Source organism: Anas acuta, chromosome 28, assembly GCF_963932015.1.
Source record: "Anas acuta chromosome 28, bAnaAcu1.1, whole genome shotgun sequence".
NCBI lineage: Eukaryota > Metazoa > Chordata > Aves > Anseriformes > Anatidae > Anas > Anas acuta.
This window is the reverse complement of record NC_089006.1, coordinates 1,267,051-1,289,538: the sequence shown is the minus strand read 5'-3', so window position 1 is coordinate 1,289,538 and position 22,488 is coordinate 1,267,051. Positions and strand designations below refer to the sequence as shown.

General features: G+C 53.0%; 1 protein-coding gene across 1 annotated transcript in view; it reads left to right on the top strand.

Moving 5' to 3' along the window:
* The window catches only part of OTUD7B (OTU deubiquitinase 7B), a 31,359-nt gene extending 10,395 nt beyond the window's left edge, over positions 1–20,964 (top strand). Inside the window, exons 2-12 of the mRNA XM_068662954.1 lie at positions 1,800–1,948; positions 5,151–5,321; positions 5,532–5,747; positions 10,728–10,829; positions 11,456–11,583; positions 14,108–14,220; positions 14,970–15,097; positions 15,687–15,836; positions 16,208–16,322; positions 17,340–17,424; positions 18,224–20,964. Coding sequence (XP_068519055.1) covers positions 1,876–1,948; positions 5,151–5,321; positions 5,532–5,747; positions 10,728–10,829; positions 11,456–11,583; positions 14,108–14,220; positions 14,970–15,097; positions 15,687–15,836; positions 16,208–16,322; positions 17,340–17,424; positions 18,224–19,528 — 2,586 coding nt within the window. The 5' untranslated portion in view covers positions 1,800–1,875 and the 3' untranslated portion in view covers positions 19,529–20,964. The remainder of the gene's footprint in view (positions 1–1,799; positions 1,949–5,150; positions 5,322–5,531; positions 5,748–10,727; positions 10,830–11,455; positions 11,584–14,107; positions 14,221–14,969; positions 15,098–15,686; positions 15,837–16,207; positions 16,323–17,339; positions 17,425–18,223) is intronic.
* Positions 20,965–22,488: the final 1,524 nt, after the last annotated feature.

Sequence of the window (22,488 nt, the reverse complement as noted above, 5' to 3'; positions counted from 1 at the left end):
GCGTCCTACAAGTAACGGTGGAACCGCCTGCCTCTCGGGCCCGTGGGCTCCTGCCGTTGCACCCCGGTGTCCGTAACGTGGTGAGGAAGCTGCTGGTGGATTACAGCCAGCGCTGGAAGCTGCCCTAATCGCATCGTAAACGCCTACGTGCGCTCACACGCACGCATGTACGGGGGGATTTTGGCCTGCTTGACACCTGTGGGACTGACCCTGCCTGCTCCAGCCGTACCCAGAGCGATGCCGGCAACGCGTGGAGCTGCCTGGTGTGTAAAAAGAAGCATCCTAAAAAGGATCCCATTCAGCGAGGGACCGGGGATCCCGTTCGGCGAGGAACGTGGGATTTGAGGATTGCCTTGGGATGACGACAGCCCCGAGATCGCTCCGGTGATAAATGACATCAAGGAGCTTTTCTGTGTAAGGAGTGTGTGATTAGAGAGCGTGGATTTAACCGACAAAGCCAGGAAATTCCCGATTAAAGCTCGTGTTTCACTTGCTGTGCTTGGTTTGGGAGTCGGTGCCGTTAGGGACTTTGCCCCATCTTTAGGAATAATCCTCACAAGTGGCGGTTTTGAGGCGCCAGCGGAGAAAACGGGTTTGCTCATCCGTGCAACGCTGAAATTCCCTCTGCTGCTCTCAGGATGGCAACGCCGCTGTCAAGCAGCCTTACGTGGTTTTTCCCCTCTTACTCACGTGCCAGATTTCAGCTTAGGAGGAGTTTTTTCCAGCAGGTCATGCTCCTTGACAGTCGATTTCTCTTTTTTTCCACGATAACCCTTTAACTGCAGGATCCCGCCGAGCGTTAGCCCGGTCCCGGCCTCGGCCGAGCGTGCTGCTCTCCATCTGTGCCGCGAGGAATGCAGTAAATCAGGATCTGAACGCGAGGCACAGCACACACCTACGTGTGGCTTTCTGGAGCTTAGGACCTGCTAAAAAGGAAGGTTTACAGCATGCACCTTCGCGCTGGCTGGTTTTGTTCCCTTCCGGGAAGGAGATCGGCTCTCGGAAGGATTTCTGGGGGGCTGCCTTTGGTGGAGACTTTGGGGGCAGCAGGGTCTTGCAGCCGGGGCTGCCCACTGACTCTCATTTCCCCCGTTGTGTCCTTGCTGTCTTTGCCAGGTGGATCTGCAGGGCTCTCAAAGCTGCGAAAGGCAAAGGAGGCTTTTGGAAACAGCCCCGCAGGTCCGCGGCACCGGGGCCGGTTAAAATCAAGCGCGGGAGAAACCGAGATGTTTCCCCTTCCTGGAGAGCTGGGCTGGGGCGTTCCTGTTCCTCTGCAAGAAGAGGAGGTTGCCCTGTGTGCCTGAAAGGCTTCTGGGTTTTATTTTCCGTAGGCGACTTCTGCTAATTGCGGCGCTTCCTTGGCACCGTTGCGCGGCGCGGGGCTGCCTGCCCCTGGAGGGGTCGGGCGGTGTGGGCAGGTGGGCAGAGGTGAAAACCTTTCTGCCCCCAAACCACCTCATTTCTCCTCCTGGGTGTTCCTCTGTGATTTTATGAAGAGGGACTCCCCCGAGTCGCTTTGAAATTGGAATTATTCCTCCCCAAAGCTGCTGAGCCTTTGGTGTGCCTGCGTCTGCAGCATCTCTCCGGCTCTGCCCTACAGAGGGCGAAGCCCGGGGAGGCCAGCAGCAGTCCTACAGCACGGTTATTTGGGGTTATTTAGGGGGTGGGAGGCATTCCCCCCTCCTCTGGGGGCACCTGCCATCGGATAGTTCGCAGCCAGCTCTGAGGCTGCTTCCCCGGGTTAATTATTTTGTGCCCTGTAACGCGAGCCGCGTGCGGTGTTGCTCTCTCGTTCCTAGATTGAGGCCGAGGTGCTGATCCGGGCGCCGTCGACCCCAGCTGCCGGGAGGAATCCATGAGCACACGGCCTTGGCTATGGACATCGTCCTGTCGGATTTTGTTCGCTCAACGGGGGCAGAGCCGGGACTGGCCAGAGACCTGCTGGAAGGTAAATAAAGCCGGGGGTAAAAGCAGGGAGGGGGCTGCTGGGGGTGACGGGGCTCCAAAAAGGGGCAGGGAGGCTGCTGGAGGGACCCGCGGGGCTGGAGGTGTCGAAGCGGCGCCGTCAGCAGCGTGGTTGGTGAAATTCTGCCCCGGTTTCTCGTTACGCGTCCAGCGGCTAATGAATTTCACATGTTTGGAAGGAGAACGTGTCAAAGAGAGCCGCGATATCCCTCTGCTCATCCTCTGTTCGCTGCCAGCAGCGGTCCGGAACGGTGGCAAAACCTGGGGGTTTCTCCTGTGCCTTCTGCAGGATTGGAAGCACAGCACTAGGAGAAGGCTGCCTGTACTTTCCGAGCTGCAGAGGAGTAATTATATAGGCAAAACCATGCTTTTACTGGTAGATCTTGTTCTGCTTGTGAAGGAGGTTTGATTATGCCCGTATAAATTGCTGTTTTGGTGCTATCTCTCCGTCCGCACCGCGAGCGGCGTGCTGCCGAGCCGCTGACCTCTCCCGGCAGCGTCCCTTTGGAGCCACGTCCAGCACCCGTCACGGGACGCTCCCAAAAGACACGAAGATGCTGAGGAATCGCAGACAAGGCTCAAAAATCCATCATCATCATCATCATCACCACCTGTGTCCAGTCCGTTCGCTTTTAAGCAGGCAAGGCAGCCCCCGGGAGGCTCAGCACCCCACGCTGGCAGCATTCCAGTGCTCTGCCTCCCTGCAGAACATTTGTGCTCACCCTAAAACACAGCCTGATGTCAAATCTCTGTCCCCCAACCTGCACGAGATCGAGAACTTGCTCGTTAGCGGTCGTGTTGAGCGTAGAGGCTGGGGGTGATCTGTTTGGTCACTGGGAGCTGCGGGAAGGGGGAGAGGAGAGAGGCTGCCAGGCCCGAATTTTGGGACCGGGAGCTTCCTTGCAAGCGTTGCCTTTGGGTTCATGTTGACAAAAGGCTGGTGAGTAAATATTGCTGTAATGCTGGAGGACAGAAACGTTGCATGTGGAGCAGAGAGGGCTATGCTTGGCAGTTAATTAACCAATATGCAATTAGACGACACAAGACCATGCTTGCTGTGATACCTCGGCTATAGAATCATCCTCTCGTCTTCGGAACAAAGGTGAGCCTGCGAGTTTGACTTCGCTGCAGAAGCTGCTGCAGGTTGCTGCTGAAGAACAAACTCCCACCTGTTTTTTGACCTCATTTTGGGGGTGTTTCTGCCTCCCATCCCTTTTCTTGTGTAGCTCAAGCCCAGGGCTTGCTCCTGAAGCATCCACACCATCTCCTCCTCTTGGTGCCATGACAGCGAGGCACTCAAAGCCCTGAAATCATTGCTCTAATCCGTGTCTTCAGGCAGTTTGCTCCAGCTCAGGGCCAGCAGGTGGAGGATTCCTTTCCTCACCCAGCTCCCGTGTGCTGGCTGCAGGACTTCACCCGCTCAGCGTGCGGCCGCGGCATCGCAGCGGAAGTCTGGCAAAGCTGTGGCTTTTGTGGCGCGTTTATGGCTTCTGGTTTTAGGTTTCTTTGTTTCACGTCAGGATTTCTAATGGTATCTTTCAGAATTAACACTGAGGCTTGCGATGGAAAAAAGTTAAAGCAGGTATTCCTCCAAATTTTCTCTCTCTCTCCCACTCTGGCACACCGGTTGATTTATTCTGACAGTTGTTTTGCCTCGTTTTCACGATGCGCTGCTGAGCGCTGCTGTTTTTCCTGTAGTCTCTGTGGAATTGACAACTCCACGTGTGGAAATGAGGCGAGACAGATTTGTCTTTCCTTTTTTTTGGTGTGCCTTAGTAAGGTTGTAGTGTGCAGTCAAACAAAAGAGCTGTACGAAGCGAAGTAGTCAGATGTGAAGTTTGAGGACGAGCTGAGGAACTTGTGAGCTGTGGTTTTCTGCTCGTGCTTGGAGTTTTGTGCACGTTTCGATGCTGATTCTTTGGTTTTCATTTAAAAAATAAGAAGGCTCAAAAGGTGAACCTTAAAATAACTTTCTACTTGGAGACAGTCACTAAACGTTGCGAATTACATCTCTCAAAAGGATTTAAATACTTGAAAAATGTATTTCCTTTTGGGAATTAGGCATAACGATTTCTTTTATTGTCTGTGAGCTATCACATAAACCAACTGACAGTTTATATCTCTCTTCTGTAGTGGAGTTACTATATATAAAGCTGGCTTGCTTTCTACGCTGTCTGCTAACTTGCAAATTTAAGAGCTTAGATTAACAGTGTTCATAAAAATCACAATTTTTGCAAATGTAAGCCATATGGTAGACTCTTTTTTTGCTATATATTCTTGCTTTTGGAAGACAGTGGCTTCTAAAAGGTCAATTTATTGCATACATGAGAGGCTCGAGTGTAGTACCATATATTCTTCCAGCCCGCTGGGTAGTGTGAGCAGGAAGTGGAACTGCTCTCAGGATTCACCCGACTCCGCTAAGTTCAAGCTGAATAAGTTTTACTGAATAATTCATCTGCCTTGTAATGGCTTGAGCCTGCTGAAAAGTGTTGCAGCTACTGCCCAGCCTGGCTGGCACCTTGCTTGCTCTTTTATTTTGGGTGTCAGCTGGAAGAGAGGTGGGTGGCTGCCTCCTAAAAACCCCGGACAGGCGCTGGAGAAGTTAGGAACCCTCAGCTGCTGAGGTCGTGCTTGCTCCAGCGTTATCCTGCAATAACGTGGGGGAGCTGAGAGCTGTCTGCTGCTCGACTTGGTCAGCAAAGGAGCGGCGTCGGCATCACGGCGGATTATCTTCACTGCAGCTTACGAAACAGCGCTCGGCGTGACCTGGAGCAGGGGGCTGCTTGCCTGGCACCGCTGGACACGGCACAGCCCGACCTTCCATTTTATGTTGACCCTGCCCTTCATTTTGCAGCCAGAAGGCTAATTCGGGCAGAACCCAGGGTCTTGGGGGCTTTGTGGAGGTTTGGTGGACGTCCAGCCCTGGGAGCAGCAGCTCTCTCTGAGCTCAGTGCGCTTGAGGCACGCATAAACCACCCCCCGTGGCACTGGTGGCAGCACACCCAACGTCTTCTGGGCACTTCACGTTGAGTTATATTTCTTTCAGAAACCCAGATCCTGGTTAAATACATCTTCAAATCCAACGGGTAGATAAAGGGCTGTTCTTAGCTTTTAGCGTGGGTGGTTAGGAGCTGACTTGATTTCTCTCCCGTGATGGTGACCGCTGGTGATTCCTCCCAATCCAGGTAAAAACTGGGACCTGAGCGCAGCCCTGAGCGACTTCGAACAGCTACGGCAGGTGCACGCGGGGAACCTACCGCCCTCCTTCAACGAAGGACGCAGCTACAAACCCCCCGAGAAGGAGGCAGCCCGCGCGGGGCGACCGCCGCTGCAGCGGCAGGATGACATCGTGCAAGGTAAGCGCGTCTCGCTGCCCCGTAGCCCAGTCCCAAAGCTGCTAGGGAGCAGTTTGGTCTTCTCCTGGTGGCTGAAATATTTGTCAGAGCAATTCAGCTTCTGGCGACCAAAAAACGCTAGCTGAAGGCAGCGATTTTAATAACAGCTTCTGCGGAGTTTGCTGCTTCTGCACCGTTCAGGTGGTTTTTTCATCTTCTTTTCCCTCTCAGAAAAACGTCTGTCTCGAGGCATTTCCCACGCCAGCTCTACCATCGTCTCTCTGGCCCGTTCCCACGTCTCCAGCAACGGCAGCAGCGAGCACCTGCTGGAGATGCCCATTTCCACCTTCCAGTTGCCTGACCTCACGGTGTACACCGAGGAGTTCCGCAGCTTCATCGAGCGAGACCTCATCGAGCAGTCGATGCTGGTGGCGCTGGAGCAGGCTGGTGAGCATTTACACCCCGAATTCTTATTTTTTTTTTAATGCTAATGCAGCCAGTGGTGGCAATTTGCAGCGGCACTGACTGGAGTGTGCTGGCACACAAGCCTTAGGCGGTGGAGAACCGAGCAAGGGCGCGTATCTGTGCTAGATATTATTTCATCCCTTTTTATAGCGTGGTGCAAGAGTTGAGCAAGAGGCTGCTTCGCTTCGCCTGCAGACACCAAATGTAAATTGTGTGAGCCTGTCGTCATCGCTCATGCAGCTGAATGGTAATGCTCAGGGAAAAAAAAAAAAGCTGCATTATCTCACCACCTAAGCTTCCCCGTGCCCTGCGCTATCCCAGCGGCTTTACTGTGAGAAACTGGGAGGGGGGGGGAGAAATCATTGCATAACACCACCAGCAGCTAATCATCACGGACAAATATCAGCCGTGATTACAGACGTTTCAGATCGATGATGCATTTTACACGCTTGCTGCTTCAATGCAGGGAAACTCGTCGGCTGGCTTTGTGTGTGTGCCCGGAGAGGAACCACGTCGGGAGCGCAGACGGGTTTGTTTTCCAACAAGCTGGTTTCCTCCTGAATAGTTGCTAGGTGATCTGTAAATAAGATTGAGCTGGTGAATGAAGGGGACCTCCGTGCTGGCGGGGAACAACCTAATCCGTGTTACCAGGACGGCGTGCAGTTGGGACAGGGTGGGGAAAGAGGCAAACCAGGCGAGATCTGGGGAGCCCTTGCACCTCTCCTTTATTTCTGTCAGCAGCCCACACACCTAGAAAACTGTTCCTTCAAGGAGAACGTGCGTTCTTCATGTCAAATTTTAGTCCCATCCCGCTCAAGTGTTCCTGTAATAAATATTCTCATGTTTTGGGAATGAACACTTGATCCAAGCGATCTCGTTACAGCGGCGTTGCTCTTCGTTGACTGTCAAGCTGTCGTGTCTAATGCAAATTCAAATGCACTTATCTGCATCTCTGCATCCAAGCAGGGCCCGGGCTGGGCATTGGATTGCTGCGTTTCAGCACAAACTCCGGCCCAGAGAACTCCGGTGCTTTCAGGCAGTTAGCAGCTAGTTTTCAGCACAGATCTCTCAAGCTGTAATTCACCCGAATCCTTTCTGTGAAGACAAAACACGTTGGAGGCATGTCTGTGACCCCGGAGGAGGAGGCACGAGCTGTCAGCAGGGCAAGCAAGAGATTCCTGTGGCCTCAGAGGGAGCTGGATGAGGCCTCTTGGCTGTGCTTTTTCATCCGAGTGCTGGCGACACTTCCCAGTGTTAATGTTTAGTAATTGATTTTTTCGAAAGCGCCATCCGAAGGCAAAGCGTGCCTGCGTTATGTATGTGGGTTCGTTTATAAATGAATGTTTATCTTTAACAAAGGGCTGCGCTGCACGTACGAAATCTTCCAGGCTTGATTTGAAGTCGGGTTTTGAGCACGGTGCTGTGATCTGCACCGATATCCTTTATTAATTTAGTACGCCCTGTCCTTAGGGGATTAAGCAGATATTTTATAGACCAATAAACGCGAAGATAACTCTTTGTGCTCTATCCAGAGCTCCCTTTACGCCAATGTGGCAGAGCAAGCACGCTTTCAAGTGGCTGTAAATCCTAACGCCGTCCTCTGGGGAAGCTGTTAACGTGCTCAGCGTTCTACGAAAAGGCCTTGGAGCTGAAAATTTGGCCCTCGCTCCAACCTCAGCGCTTTTTGTTCGAGCCCTGCATGGTTTAAGCCTTGCCCCGTGTTCTGCAGGTGAAGTGTTTTCCTCGCCGCGCACCTGGGGGAGCAGCAGGCAGCGCCTTGCCCTGGGCTGTCCTAAAAATCAGCAAGAGTTGGAAGAAACTCCAGGCTGAGTTGCTGAGCCTTTGCTCCAAGGTCGGGCTTTCTGCCTGGGGTCAGGGAAGCAACTCCAAGCGCTTCTCCAAAATTCCCCCAGCGCATTGGCAAGGAGACTTCTGCTTCGCTCTCCAGGCTGATGCTGCAGTAAACATCTGTAGGTGGACTGTTAAAAACTGCTGAGTGAAGGGTTCGGCTCCTCTCCTCCCCGCCTGCTTGCTTCACTGCCGGAACGGTGGCAGAGGACTGGCGAGAGCAGGTTCCTCGTTCCTGGAATGCAAATCCCCTGCGTCTTGGAGCGAGCCATCAAAGCCACCGGCGCACGTCCGTCCCTTGGGAATGCATCACCCGGCTCCCGAGAAGCTTCTCAGCTGGGTTTAGCCCGTGCGTGGTCACAGGCACGTGTGTGCACGTCCCCCCCTTACGCACTAGCGTCCCACTTGCAAAAGCTCCTGCAAATATTTTAGCCCGTCAGTCACTGGCCAGCCTGGCTTCCCCGACAGGAGAGACGAGCTCACGGCTGGGGCCACCTGGCTCTGAAAGGCAGCTGACGTTCTCTTCCTTCGCACAGCTGGTCGTAACACACCGCAAACCTTCGCTTCTCGTCCCTCCTGACCTGTGGAAGAGGCTCAGCATTGAGGGAGAAAACCGTTGGGGATGGGTCAACGCGTTAGGAGCAGCTCTTGTTGCTGCCAGATCCCAAAACAAAGGTTTTTTTCCTGCAGGTTTCATTTAAAGGAAAATTCGGATCAATTAGAAGAGGGAGGTTACGGGTATATTGTCGAACTTCAGATGTGATAAAGCAGCTTGCCACTTCCAGCTGCTCTTCTCCTTTATTTTTTTTAACCAATAACCTAGTCCCAGGTCGTAGCCCCGCTCCTTCATCTCCAGCTTCAGCAAGGGAAGAAAAATCTTCTGCAGCAGCCTCCCAAGCACGGCGGCGGGCGGTGGCGTCAGCCCGGGGAGCCCGAGGACAGCTCATCCCGGGAACGCTACCTCCGTCACGCAGGGAGCACGGCCGTGTCAGCACGGCTCCGGAGTCCCTGGGTAGCCCCAGGGAAGCCGTTTGGTTTCTCCGTGAGTCAGGGCTGGGCGCAGGGCGAGGAGGAGCATCGGGGCTGCTCCTTCCTCTTGGCGTGCCCCATTTCCGTGGTTCCTGTTGGAAGCACGTGCGGCGTTCCACAAAGCAGCGTTTGCGCACAGGTTCCTGGTCCCTGCTGGATTAAAGAAACGTTCTCCCCGTGCCACAAAACGTCCTAAAACGTCCCAAAAACAGCTGTGTGGTGGGGCTGCGTCCCGTGGGAGCGGTGGTCCTGGTGTCCCCTGCAGAGGGGAGCTCCTGATCCTGGTTTCAGACGCACAGAAAAGCTGTCGCTGACCTCCCGGGCTTCAATTCTGGAGCTGTGTCAGCTCTCGGCAGGGCTTTTCTGCCAGCCAGCGGAGACAGCGGGGTGACAGCCTGGAGCTGAAAAGCAAAAGGGCAAACGAGAGGCAGCCGGGAGCTGGGGACGCTGCTGCGAGCGAGCTGGAAGCCAGCAACAGCAACTGCTTGGCGCTCGTCTGCGTTTGTCCTGCTCCTTGCAGCAGCATTTCTCGTGCTGCCGCGGAAGCGCTGATGGCAGGAAGATCCATTGTGCTCCCAAACAAAATTGTTTTCCCTTCTGCCTGCACGCAGAGCTGCCCGGCCCCGCCGCTCAGAGCTGCGTGCAGAGAAATTTGGCGTTTTAAACACTCGTAGGGGGCCTCGTGGCCTTTTTACTGCCTGGACACAAGCGAAACGCCCGGGGAGCGGCGATGTCCCCGAGCTCCGCGGTCGAGTCCGGAAAAAGAGCAGCAAAAATCCTCCAGGAAAAAAACGTGCAGGGGATCAAAAAGCTCGGCGCTGAGCGCGGTAGCCCCGCGTTTTTGTTTAGCTGTTGGGAGATGCTGGGTTTGCTTCTCGCTCTGCTCGCCTGGCGCCGCGCCACTTGGCGCGGGTTTGCGCCTCGGCTGTGCCAGGAGCTGTGCCGAGCGAGCCCAGCCCGCTTCTCCGAGCGGAGCTATTGTCTCCGGGCTGTGCACTGAACCCTTTTTTCAACTCCAGCAGGTTCCTTCCCTGACGCTGGGATGAGAAATTAGCAGCATCACGCCGCAGTTAGCCCTGCCTGCTGCGTTTTCCTGCCTTTATCTCCCGGCGGTGTTGGAAAGCAGCTTTCTGTCAGTGCCCCCGCTTCTGCTGCACAATTTCGATAAATCCTCTGCTCCCGTGAGAGCCGGGGTGGCTGCCAGGGGCCGTGCTCGGGAACAGGGATATTTGTTAGAAATATACGGCTGGGCGAGGCTCAGCCTGGCTGGAGTTGTGAGCCTGAGGTGGTAATTTTGTGCAGTTTTGTTTCCTGGATAAATGTTTAACTTCTAGCGTTGAGTTTAACTGTAGTGGGTTTGTTAATTTTTCCGAGCTTCTATTTTTAGACGGTCTGAAAACCTTCTCTCTTGACTCGTAGTAATTCAAGCGCCTGGTATTACCCAAAAGTTGCTATTTTTAAACCCGGTAAAGCGCCGTCAGTTTGCATTTTCGTTGGTGAAGCTGCTTAGCTGCTTGGCTCAGCAAAAGTTCCTGACGATTGTACCGAAACCAGTGAGCAGGGAAAAAATGACCGATGCTTTCAATAGGAGGGATCTGGTTGCTAAAAGCAACCCCAAGCAGCCTCGTTATTAGCTGGAGAAACTGGAAAAGTTGTTGGGCACCGTTTGGGACCGGCGCCCTGGATGTGTCCTCAGCAGGATGTTTGTTTTTTGGGGTTGGGGGGAACTGGATAGAAGGAGAATGCTGCTCTGGGTTAAAGCCCTGGCTGGATTTGCTCCTGTTTTCAGCTTCCTCTCTAATTTGCATGACCTAAAGCAAGGATTTTGCATTTTCCTGCCTGTCCTTTCAACCCAGCTACCTCCCCAAGTCCCCACACTCTGCCCTTTTTGGTGCATTTCCATGGCTCCTTTCTTCCAGGCACAGACCGGGCACGCAGCTCGCATCCGCAGGCATCCCCCTCGCAAACCAAGCAGGCTGCACTCCTCATCTTTCTTTATTTTTTTTCCCTTTTTGAGCAGATGAACCCAACGGCCCCGCGGCGCGTTAACGGGCCCCGTTTTCACGCTCTCCGCTATCTCCCCAGGTCGCCTGAACTGGTGGGCGAACGTGGACCCCAGCTGCCAGCGGCTGCTCCCCCTGGCCACCACGGGGGACGGGAACTGCCTGCTGCACGCCGCCTCCCTGGGTAAGAGCCTTGTAGGGTGCAGGACTGGAAAAATAGCCACATGGTTCCCTCCGACCCTGGTAAGGAGCTTGTTCACACCGCAGAGTGGCCCCGCAGAGTGGGGAAGTTTCCAGGGCCTGGGTTTGCCTCCTGTGACTTCACCTTGTCGAACATGACAACCTTTTTGGAGGTTTCTAGACTTCTAAATCACCCGGGTTGGGCATTTCCTTCGTGTGGCCGGCTCTGCTCAGACGCAGCAAAACCACAGCCTTGTTTCACCTGGTCTAAATTTGCCCTCGACACATCAGCCCGGCGGAAAGCACCGTGTGATTTCATGAACAAATATTTTGCTTCATCTGGGACATTCCTTAGAGCTGAAGGCAGCAGCTGCCGCTTTTAGCCGCGTAAAAACTCGCTGCGGGTGGGAAAGGCAGGCTTTGGACAGGGGGCTGGGGGCTGTTGAATTTTTTCCCCGGTTTGGCCCTGCTCACCTCACATTTCTCTGCCCTTGTTTCCCAATTTACCACTTCCCTTGGTTTTGTGGCAGGTTGTAGGAGTTCAGCCATGAGATAGCAGAAGAAGATGGGGAAACGCCAGCTCTCGCTAATCCTCTGCTGCTTTTTCCTCCCCCCCCCCTCTCTGTGCAGGTATGTGGGGTTTCCACGATAGAGATCTCATGCTTCGCAAATCCCTTTATACCTTAATGGATAAAGGTGTGGAAAGGGAAGCCCTGAAGCGGAGGTGGCGCTGGCAGCAAACGCAGCAGAACAAGGAGGTAGGAACTGAACGCGGTCCTAGGAGCAGAGGGGAAAATCCTGAGAAAACATCCCGTAGGGAGGAAAAACAAACAAAAAAAAAGGTCTTGAATTTTGGGCAAGTTTGTGGCTTGCAGCACTCGGCCATGCCGTGATGAGAAATATCCTCCCCTCTAAATTATGGCTGTGAAGCTTTGGTGAAATGCTCTTTATTACAAGGGAGGAAAACCCCTTTATTGGCTCAGTGTTACGTCCACTGCTGATGGAAAACAAACGTCACCGCTCCCCGAAGATCCAGCCTCGTCCAGGCTGCGAGGGCGTTGCTGGCAGTGCCAGGGCACGATCGCTGCTGTGTTTTTAGGAGAAAAGAAGAGCTGTCGTGTAGGTCTCTCCTGAGATAAGATCACAAAGCTGCGCCTCTGTCGAGGCGTGGAGCAGCCTCCGCCACTAAAAAAGGAAACGGCGAGCTCGCCACATGAAAGGCTCCTCAAAGCTGCGATGTGCTCCCCCCCGACAGCAGGGCCGTGGCTTTGTCAAGGCGGAAAGTTACCAGATGTCCCCAAATCGCGCCGTGGTGTTGTGTGAGCAGAGTAAACTTTTTTGTTTCCACCTGACACTGAAGGATGGTGTTTACTTTCCAACTTCCTTTTTATTTTTGGAAGGGCACGGAGATTAGCATCTCGACAGGCTGTAAAAAAAAAAAAAAAAAAGAGCTATTTCCCTGTTTGAAACAAAGTCGTCGATAAATAATTGGAGGTTTGGCTGCTATTAAAAGCACGCTTTTGTTGCATCTCCTTAAACTGCGTGCTCAGGGCTACCTCCAGAACTAGCCACCAGCAACGCACTGGGACTTGCAGACCTTAAAGGGCTTGAAAATACTCGGCGTGCGGGCTCATTTGTGTCCTTCCCTTCTAATAACCCTCGGCAGAAGCTTCTTGGAGGCAGGCGGGTGTAGGTGGTGCCTGCAGTCAGGTGCAGCAGTCCAGCTTCAGCCGGTGTGGCAGGTACTGTGTAAGGGGTTGGCTGGAAGTCGGGGATTAGGAGCTTTTCCTTTCCAAATAAATTTGGAAAGAGGCAGCCCAGGGTGATGGAAGCTGCTCCGGCTTGCCTAACCCACTCTGGGTACAATTCTCCTCCCTCTCTTTGCTTTACGCTCAGATCGATGATGAAAGAAGTCCCACTGGAGGCTTAACCAGGAGCAGGGAAACTTAATTAATGCCTTACTGAACGAGCAGGGAGCCGGCTGGGCTGTCAGCTGCTTCTGGTTCGTGGCTTGAAGGCTTTCTTGGCAGCTTCGAGGGCTGAGGATGTTGTGTTTGGATGCTGGAGCCCAGGAAGAGAGGAGGAGGGCAGGGCTCTCTGCTCTTCCTCGTGCCAGTTTCAGCAGCTTGCCTCGTGGCCTTAACATGGCAGGCTCAAGTGTAGCTTTGTGTTTTGAGGTATTTCTCCCCTCATTTGGGATTAATAAGGCTTAACGAGCCCTTTAACTCCTTGGGACCGTGTTGGAAAGCTTCTCCATCGAGCAGAAGAGCAGCTTTTTGAGGAAAGGGCCGTGCTTTGCAGGGGCTTCCCTTGCGCTGATTTTGGGGGTCTCGTGGTTCACGTGGTGTGACTGCAGAGTTGATGTTTGCATGCTCAGGAAATGTGAGTAAAACCTCGGTTTGAGTGCATGGACAAACAAGAAAGGACTGAAGGGATAAACAACTCAGCTTGACTGCAGTTCAGAAAAGAATCTGCAGTGGCAGAAAAAACGCATCCCACTCTTATAATTATCCACCGGGTCTTGCCTGTGCTATGGGCCTTGTGCCTCTTTGGAGAGCTAAAAAAGGATCAAGTGTGTTAAAATACCCCAGCGAGCCTTGTGTCGGATCCTTCTGGGCGTTACGGTGCCTTTCTTTTGTTTTCATAGCTCAGTAAGGAAGGAAAATAACTTCTAAAGGCAAACTTTAGCCGGTCCTGTCCTCATCCTCCCACTGGCGCTTGGCTGTAGGTTATGTCAGTTGTAATACTGGAGCAGTTAGAGTAAGAGGAAAGATTTCCTCTCGTTTTGGGGGTTGAAATGTTTATTTCCACCCCACCAGGCTGAAAACTCTTCATTTTAGGCAGATTATCTCCCTGCTGGCTTGAAACTGCTGACTGGGAAATGTGTGCTTTTTTTTTTCACAGAATCAGGGAATGTGAGGGCTGTGTGCTTTTTTTTTTTCACAGAATCACAGAATTTAGGGGTTGGGAGGGGCCCTGGAAGATCCCCCAGCCCAATCCCCTACTCCATTCCCTCCTTCAAGTCATCGATGAATACATTGAGCAGCGCTCGTCCCAGTACCAACCCTCTGGCTTCTTTCCTTCAGCCAATTCACAGCCCACCTCCCACCCTGATTGTCCAGACCACCCTCCCTCAGTTTAGCTTTTTTTTTTGCGTAAAATATTGATTATTTTTGCATAAATCCATAGAGAGATGTTATGGCTGCGTGTACAAAGCATTGCTACAGAATTTGGGGAAAAAAAACTCACGTTGAGGACTCTGTTCTGTCGTTCCTTTCCCAGTCTGGTCTGGTTTACACCGAAGAGGAGTGGCAGAAGGAGTGGAACGAGCTGATCAAGCTGGCCTCCAGCGAGCCCCGCGTGCACTACGGCACCAACGGAGGCAACTGCGGGGGGTACGTGGAGCAAAGTGGCTGGGAGGCTTTCCAGCCTTCTGGCTGGGGTGTCCAGGGCTTAGGTGGCCATAATGAACATGGGACAGGGGTTAAAACCAAAGGGAATATCTTCCGTAAATGTAAAGCTTGGAATAATTTTCCCGAGGGCAGGTCCAGGGACCTGGCTGGGAGCAGCAGAGGGATTTGCTGCTTTGGTCCCGCTTGTATGGGAGGGTTTTAAGGGGAGGGTTGAAGGATTGTGAAAAACAATGAAAACATCCATTAAAATGTTATGGAAAGCCATCTCTCTAAATGCTGCCTGACCCCTTTTGTGGGGTAAAAGCTCTTTTTCCAGAATTGAACAAAAACCTAATCTTTTCTCACGTTTCATCATGTTGTTGGCTCCAAAATGAGAGCGATAAACAAAAGCTGAGAATTTCTGCAGTGTTCTCTCTCCCTCGGTGTTTCAAGGGCACTTTATCGCTGCAGCTATCCCAAACAAACACAACTTTTGAGGTTCTTTAGATAAGAGCCTCCAAGAAGTGCCAAGCAGCAATGTGGTATTTCCTGGAAACAAACCCTTGCCTCAGAATAGGACATTTTTTGGATCTGTCTCTGGGTCTAAAATACGAAATTAGAGGAAAGATGAAACTTAATGCCGTTAATATGATCCAAGTCCGTGCTGTTGCCTGTAAAGAACGCTTCCTGTCTTTAAAAGCAATGATTAAGTGCACAGAGGGTGAAAAATTGATTTATTTCTTGTTTCCCAGCGTTGAAAGCTCCGAGGAACCTGTGTACGAGAGCCTGGAGGAGTTTCACGTCTTTGTCCTGGCCCACGTGCTGAAGAGACCCATAGTAGTGGTGGCAGACACGATGCTGCGGGACTCGGGGGGAGAAGGTAAGAATTGCACTCGTTTGTCTTTATTAATTGTGCGTGCTCAGGCTGTTTATTGCCTGTACACTGCTGCCACGGGCTCTTTCTGCTCCGTGGAGCCTGATTTTCAGCTGTCGATGAGCATGGGGCTGGGTGTGACTGTGCTGGAGGCTATGAGCCACAGAGCTGAGCATCACCGGCTGATCTGCTGCCTTTTCACACTGACTTTTCATCTTCTTGTGCCCCTACGCGTGTGTACAGATGGGAAATTCCGTTCCCTGCATGTAGTATTTTCCACTAGCAGACTTAATTTCCTGTCAGAAAAGATTCATCAATTACCATCACTCTGTGTGCAAATTTAAGTTGTTTTTTTGTGTGTGGAGGCTTTTGTAGAACCTACAGATTCATCCTGCAACTGTGTTCCTCCTGATATAAAACGGATGTCTGGTTGGGGTTTGTTTTTGTTTTGTTTTTCTTTTTTTGCCCCTCAAGTTGATAGCTAATTGCAGGTAAAACCTAGAAGTGAAACAGCCTGTCCTGGAGCAGTTTCAGGATAAACAAGTCTTAACTCTTCGACCTATTATGAAAACTAATCAGCCCGATTTCTTTCCAGCCTTTGCCCCTATTCCCTTTGGAGGCATCTATCTTCCCCTGGAAGTTCCAGCCAACAAATGCCATCGCTCCCCTCTGGTTCTGGCGTACGACCAAGCCCATTTCTCTGCCCTGGTATCCATGGAGCAGAAGGAACCCACGAAAGATCAAGGTAGGTGATGAACAAGCCCAGTGATTTACGCCCTGAGCCTGGCAGTCACAGCAGCCCTTGTGCACGCTTCGGCGCGCCACCGGCAGAACCGACACCGTTTTTGGGGATCGCCCCGAGCTCGGCTGCTGATGCTGTGAAAAGTTGCCTTCTCATGGGGTTGAGACAGGCTGGAGGAAGAGGGTGATGTGAAGAAAGCTTAATTTATGTGGGGAGCATGCTGGAGATCGACGTCAGGCTTCTGTGTCAACTGCAGTTCGGGCGACTGATGGGAGACGCGGCGCAGAAGTGACAGGCGCTGTCGCCTGGGCGCAGCGTGCCAAACCTCGTCAATTCGGGCAGTAAGTGGGCTTTCTGTTCTCCTCCTCCCGCAGCTGTGATCCCCCTGACAGACTCCGAGCATAAGCTGCTTCCCGTGCACTTCGCCGTGGATCCCGGGAAGGATTGGCAGTGGGGGAAAGACGACAGTGACAACGTCAAGCTGGCCAGGTCGGTTGTCTGCACGCCGGAGCGGTCGCAGCCGCGCGGTTCGGTCTTTATCACGAGCACTGGGGGGTTTCTTGTGTCTGGGTGGAAGTCGTGCTGGGGTATGAACCTACTCAGTGCAGACAGAGCAGCTTTTTCTTTTTTTTTTCCTTTTTTTTTCTGATGTCCTGAGTGTTTTGGTATATTTTGGGAAGGGTGGTGACATCTTATCGGCTTCGATAAGGAGGGTCAGGGATTGTAGCCTGTGTTCTCCAGCACAAAAAGGTGCATTTTACCCTTCCTGCATCCTCAGAGAGAACAAATACCTTTGCCCGTGAGCCCCAGGAGCCGGAGGGATGCTTGCAGGCAGACACCCGTCCTGGTTTGGGCTCAGACCACGGGCGAGCTGCGGCACGGTTTGGTAGCAGCAAATTTCCTGTTATTGAGCCAGGAGTCACCAACAGTGGGCGTCGTGGTCGGAGAGCTGGAAGCATGACTTGGCCATCATATGACTTCGGGTTAGGAAACGTAAAAACCTCCAAGATCAGCACGTTTATTAAAGCTCAGGGCAGGTTTTAGCGACACGGTATTGCGCGGTACAGATACTTCGTTTTGAGTTTGTTTTTTTTAAAACTGATAGGAAATACTGTGTGTTTTTGATGGAAACAAAATGACAAATGGAAATTGTTGAGAAAACATCTTTGCTTTTCTTTTCTGAAGTTGTTTTTGTGGAGAGGAAAATCATTTTGAAACTAGCTCTGTTTAGATCTGTGACATCTGCTTTTTTGTTACTCGTCTCGTGTACCTGTAAGATTATTTGCCAGGTTGGTATTAATTTGTAGCAAACCCGATTCTGACATACAGGAATCTTCTTACTTATTCATTTTCTTTTTAATTAAAAGGCTTCAAAAATGTTACCTTTTGTATTGCTGCTGCCTTGATGGTTTTTACCTGTTAAAACATGCATTTTAACATAAATACAACAGGCAAATGCCTTGGTAAAACTTGACTCTGACTTCTTGTGCTTGTTTCAAATTTTAGTGTGACGCTATCGTTGGAAGCCAAGCTGCACTTGCTGCACAGCTACATGAATGTTAAATGGATCACGCTGCCTTGTGACACGCAGGTAAGGAGACGAGGGGGGTTTTCTTTAATTATTTAAGCCCCCCTTCTGCAAGGGCCCAGCGGGAGCGAAGTCGTCATCTCCCCAGCCCTCCTTCACGTGAGGTTGTCTGTGCTTCCATTGGAAGAGGCAGCAAGCGCAGCTCCGAGCAGACAAACAACTCGTGTTTTTGTGCCTGCGCGTTTCTCTCGAGCTTTTCCTGCCTGTTTTTGTCCTTCCTGCAAAGCTGAAGCTCAGCCCTCGCACGTCCTGCTGAGCGGCGCAGCCTGCTGTGTAGGTGTCTGGCAGCGAGGCCGGCTGCTGCCTATTCCAAGACAAACACAAACTGTTGGTTTGTGGCCACCAGAAGCTGACTTGCGGCTTGACTGTAATTTTCCTGGGACCTTTCGTTGTCGGGACTGACTCGTGGAGCTCTGGGAACTTCTGCCTGCTTCCAACATCCCCGTGGCAGCAGCCTTAGCAGTGTCACCGGGCTGCCAGGCGCGAAGGATTTCTTTGTTTGTTAGCTTTTTATTGTTTGCGTTGCTTTTTTCTCCTCCTCTCTTTCGGAGAAAACTCCCCAAACTTACACGTGAGCTGTTCTGATCTGTCTGAAAGCAGCACACGGCCAGGGCATGTGCTGAATTCTGCGGGTTGCTCCTTGGCTGCAGCGCTGACACGAAATAACTCCGGATCTGAGAGCCACCACTTGTCCCCTCTGTTCTCCTAGCGAGTGCTTGCCTCTCCATTATTTCACCTTCAGCCTGAAAAGGTTTATCTGAGGAACTTACCTGACTTTGATATGTGTTTTCTTTCTCCCTAGGCGCCTCTGGCCCAGCCAGAATCCCCCACAGCCTCTGCAGGAGACGACGCTCGATCAGCTGCGGAGTCAGGGGAGTCCGACAAGGAGTCGGTCTGCAGCAGTTCGGCGAGCAACGGCGGCAGCAGGGGTTGCAAGGACAAAGAGAAACCAAAGAAAGACCGAGAAAAGGACAAGGAAAAGGATAAAAAACGAGCAGACTCGGTTGCTAACAAGCTGGGCAGCTTTGGCAAGACTTTGGGAAGTAAGCTAAAAAAGAACATGGGAGGGTTGATGCACAGCAAAAGTATGAAGGGAGGCGTGAGCAACGGGCAGGGAGATACCTTGGAGAAGAAAAAGAAGGGATCCTTGAAGTCAAGGAAAGGAAGCAAAGAGGAATCTTCCCAAGGAGACTTGTCGGCTCCCGTGGAGAAAACCTGCCCAGGGAAAGCAGCCCCCGAGAAGCCGTCGGACCCCTACAAGTACAGCAACGACGTGAGGCTGAGCCTCAGCATCCTCCGGGCTGCCATGCAGGGAGAGCGCAAGTTCATCTTCGCCGGTCACCTCAAGACCAGCAACAGGCTCCAGTACCAGGAGGAGATGATCCAGCAGTACCTGCTGGACGCCGAGGAGCGCTTTTTGGCCGAGCAGAAGCAAAAGGAGGCAGAGAAGAAGGCGCTGGCAAGCGCTGCCCCCGCCAAGAGGCTGGAGCCGGAGCTGAACGCCCACAAGGGCGAGGAGGCGATGCTCAGCCCCGCGTACCCCCAGCCGCCTCCTGCTTACGCCATCCAGACCCCGGATTTGGCCCTGGGCGCGAAGATGGCAGCTTTTCCCTCCAGCTACTCGGGCGTCTTCACCTTCCCCCGGCCCTCGGTGGCCAGCAGCACCGAAGGATCTCACCCCCCCGGCTTCCCCGACGGCCGGCGCCAGGTCGCGGGGGGGCCCTGCAGCAGCCTCCCCCCTTACGCCACCCTCCCCAGGCACTGCGGCCAGCCCCGGCCGAGCCCCCACTCCTCCAGCCCATCCCACGCCGGGCGATTTTCCCCCACGGACACGGATTCTCAGCCCGGTTTCCCGGCGGCGGAGCGCGAGGGACCTGGCGGTTCGGCCCCGCACAGCAACGGCTGCCGGGAGCACGCGGAGCAGGACGGCTCGCAGAAAGGAGCGGACAAAAGCAGGGGCCGGGCTCTTTATAACGTCCAGCAGACCAAATGCAAGCAGCCCAACTGCAGCTTCTACGGGCACCCAGAAACCGGCAACTTCTGCTCCTGCTGCTACAGGGAGGAGCTGAAGCGCAAGGAGCGGGAGGCTCTGGTGCACAGGTTCTGAGCGCTCTGTGCCCGCGCTGCTCTTCGGACCCGTGGCACGTGGGGGCTGCAATAACGCCCGGAGTTCCCCCCCTCCCCTCCCCACGCTCCTCTCCCTGTCTGTGGAAGGAGGGAGGTGGCAGGAGCCTGGCCGGGCTGAGGAGCGCGATGCCCTCCTCCCCGCGGCCTCGCCACGAGCACGGGCGCCTTGGATGGGCTCTGGTTAGCCAGGGGGGGCTCTGGTTAGCCAGGGGGGGCTCGGGTTAGCCAGGGGGGCTCGGTAGCCAGCCGGGCTGGGGTTAGCCAGCCGCCGTGGAGGGCGAGCTGAGGTCGGAGCACGAGGTGTGGGGGCTCCTCGCCGCCCATCCAGACCAAAGCTTCGGGGGGCAGCGAGCGCCCCACGGGTCCCCCGGCCGGGCTCCACCCTCACTTCTCGTAGCGCTTCTCCCGAATCGAGCGAAAAATGCCCCAGCAATTTCAGTTTAGAAAGTCTCAGACCTTTGAATCGAGAGGTTTTAATTTCTTTTTTTTCTTTTTTTTTTTTTAACACCGCTTTTATTTTACGTGATGTTTTCTGGTACTGAGAGGAGCTTAGTCGGAAGAGGACGTTATTTTATTTTATTTTATTTTGTTTTTGTTTTCGGTTTGAACTCGTCTGAGCCCAGCGGACGTCTCCCAGCACCCCGCAGCAGCGGGCTCGGGGCGCTGCCCTTCCGAGGGGCTCGGCTCTTTTGTTTTTAAACCTTACTTTCAAATTCTTCTTGGGGTGGGAGGGGGACGGGGTGGTCACAGCGCTGAGTGGCTTTGAGTTTTCCTGCAGAAGCGCTGTGCAGAACCGTTACCGGTACAGTCGAAGCGACTTAGAATCGACGGAGAAACGAGGTCAGTGTCTCCACCCAGCAATAACCGACGGCGTGGAGAAGCAGGGAGGACAAAGAGCGCCCCGAGGCACCGGGAGGTAAATCTGCACCGGGCTGCCCTTAGCTTACAGCTGTGCGTGGCCACACACACACGATAACTCTTTCTACTTGAGCAAGCTACTTCCATACTACCTCTGTTCTGCTGAATAGAATTAACTCGGCTCCATTTTGCTGAGCCACGTTAACTGACCTTAGGCTGAGTAATATTAAAGATATTTTTGATAATAGGGCTAAAGAGTGAAATGTAAGAATAACGAACCCGTTCCTGCGTTCCTCCCACACTCGCTGTGGTCCATCCACTACGTCCCCTCCTCCCCGGCCGAGCCCCGCGGCGCGGCACGAGCGCTGCCCCGAGCTCCCCGTTTTTCGGGGCGGGTGTAACTTTAGCACTGCAATGTTTGCACAGATCTTTTTTTGTAACTGTAGATCCCGAACTGGACTCGATCCTCGTTCCAGTCCTGTATAGAGCAAAAAGTTCAGCATTTGACCGCGTGGAAATAAAACGTGAATTACGCTGATGAGTCAAAGCTTTACAACATTCCCTCGTTTTTTGGTTTTTCGTTTTTTTTGTTTTTTTTCAAAAGGCACCAAACTATGCAATCCCTTCCCGCGCTGATCCCCCCCCCCGCCCGCCACGGGGAGAAGGGAAAAGAGAAAGGGGCAGAGAGGGTGAAAGTGTACTTAACACTGGGGACTCACCTGAAGCCTTGTTCTCACAAATACACTAAGGCTTTCTTCTAACGTACAAGTTTTAAAGGTTTAAAGTACGTCTAAAAAAAACCAACCCAGCCCCAAAATAAGGCTTTTCCTGTCGGAGATGGCTGCTTTTGGCTTTAAGATAAGCCTTGCCCGGCTGCCAAAGGGGCACTGAAGTAAGGTCGATGCAGGTGGGGTTTTCTTTAGGGTCCCTTTTCCCAGCAGCGTGGGGCCGTGGGGCTGGCATGCGGTCGGGGAGGTGTTCAGGGTGAGTGTTTTTGGGCGTGCTCTGATCCTGGAGTGATGCAAGGAGGCGAATTTCTCCCTGGGGTTGGCTTCAGGTGCGTTGGATTCACTGCAGGGGCGAGAGCGCACGTGGTCGGTTCCGTGCCGGCGGCTCTGCCCCCGGTCACCCCGCATCAATCCGCTGGTGTAACCCAAATATCAACAAACCCAAGTGGTTTTATTTTAAAAAAATGAAACAAAACCCAACTTGGTGTGCGGGGATCACTTTCTGCCTCTTCTTTTTCCTGTGCCCCAGAGCAGCAGAATCCTTTGGGGGCTGCCGAGAGCACGAGGAGCGGGGCCGCTCCGTGCCCCCCACCCAAAATCACAGGCAGGGGAGGACAGAAGGCACAAATCGCTGCCCCTCTCCTGCTTTTTTGGGGAGAATTGTCCCCATTTCGGCCAACCCCAACCCACCCGAGGGGTCCATGCGGAGCAGCCGGTGTCAGCCGGAGCTGCTGCTCCTCCTCCTCCTGAGGGTTTTTGGGGGAGAAAAGGGGATTTTGGACGAGTGCTTTGTGCCCACTGCTGATGCCGTGGCCCTGCCGGTGAGGTTTGGCCGCGGATCCCCGACGGCCGCAGCCCCGGGACCCTGGGGGTGGAGGTGAGGGGCGAAGTTCCCCCCAAATTAATTCCCCAATTCCCCGTTTTGGGGTCGGTTTTGAAGCCCAGCCCCGTGGCTTGTGCTCGATCTGCCGTTTTTATCGCCGTCACTACAGTTCGTAGCTTTTTTAAAGTCAAAACGGGGGAAAAAAAACACAACTTCAGGCAAAATTAGGTTTCCAATGAAAAGAGTAAAATAGCAAAGAGTATTTTTTCTACGAAGTGCAGAATCTCAGCTGTTCCCCGAGCATCCCTGAGCCCAAACCTTCCTGCCTTACTCACCGAATCGAGGGAATCGGCCGCGTTTCTTCAGTACTGCTAAGGATTTTTTCAGGTCATTTTTGTTTCCTTTATGGTGAAACTAATGATTGATTTTTTTTTCTATTAAATACAACTTATATATTTATTGGAAGACATTTACCAACCACCCGTTCCTTTCCGTAACCACGCTAAAGCCCCTGCCCACGCCGTATTTGAG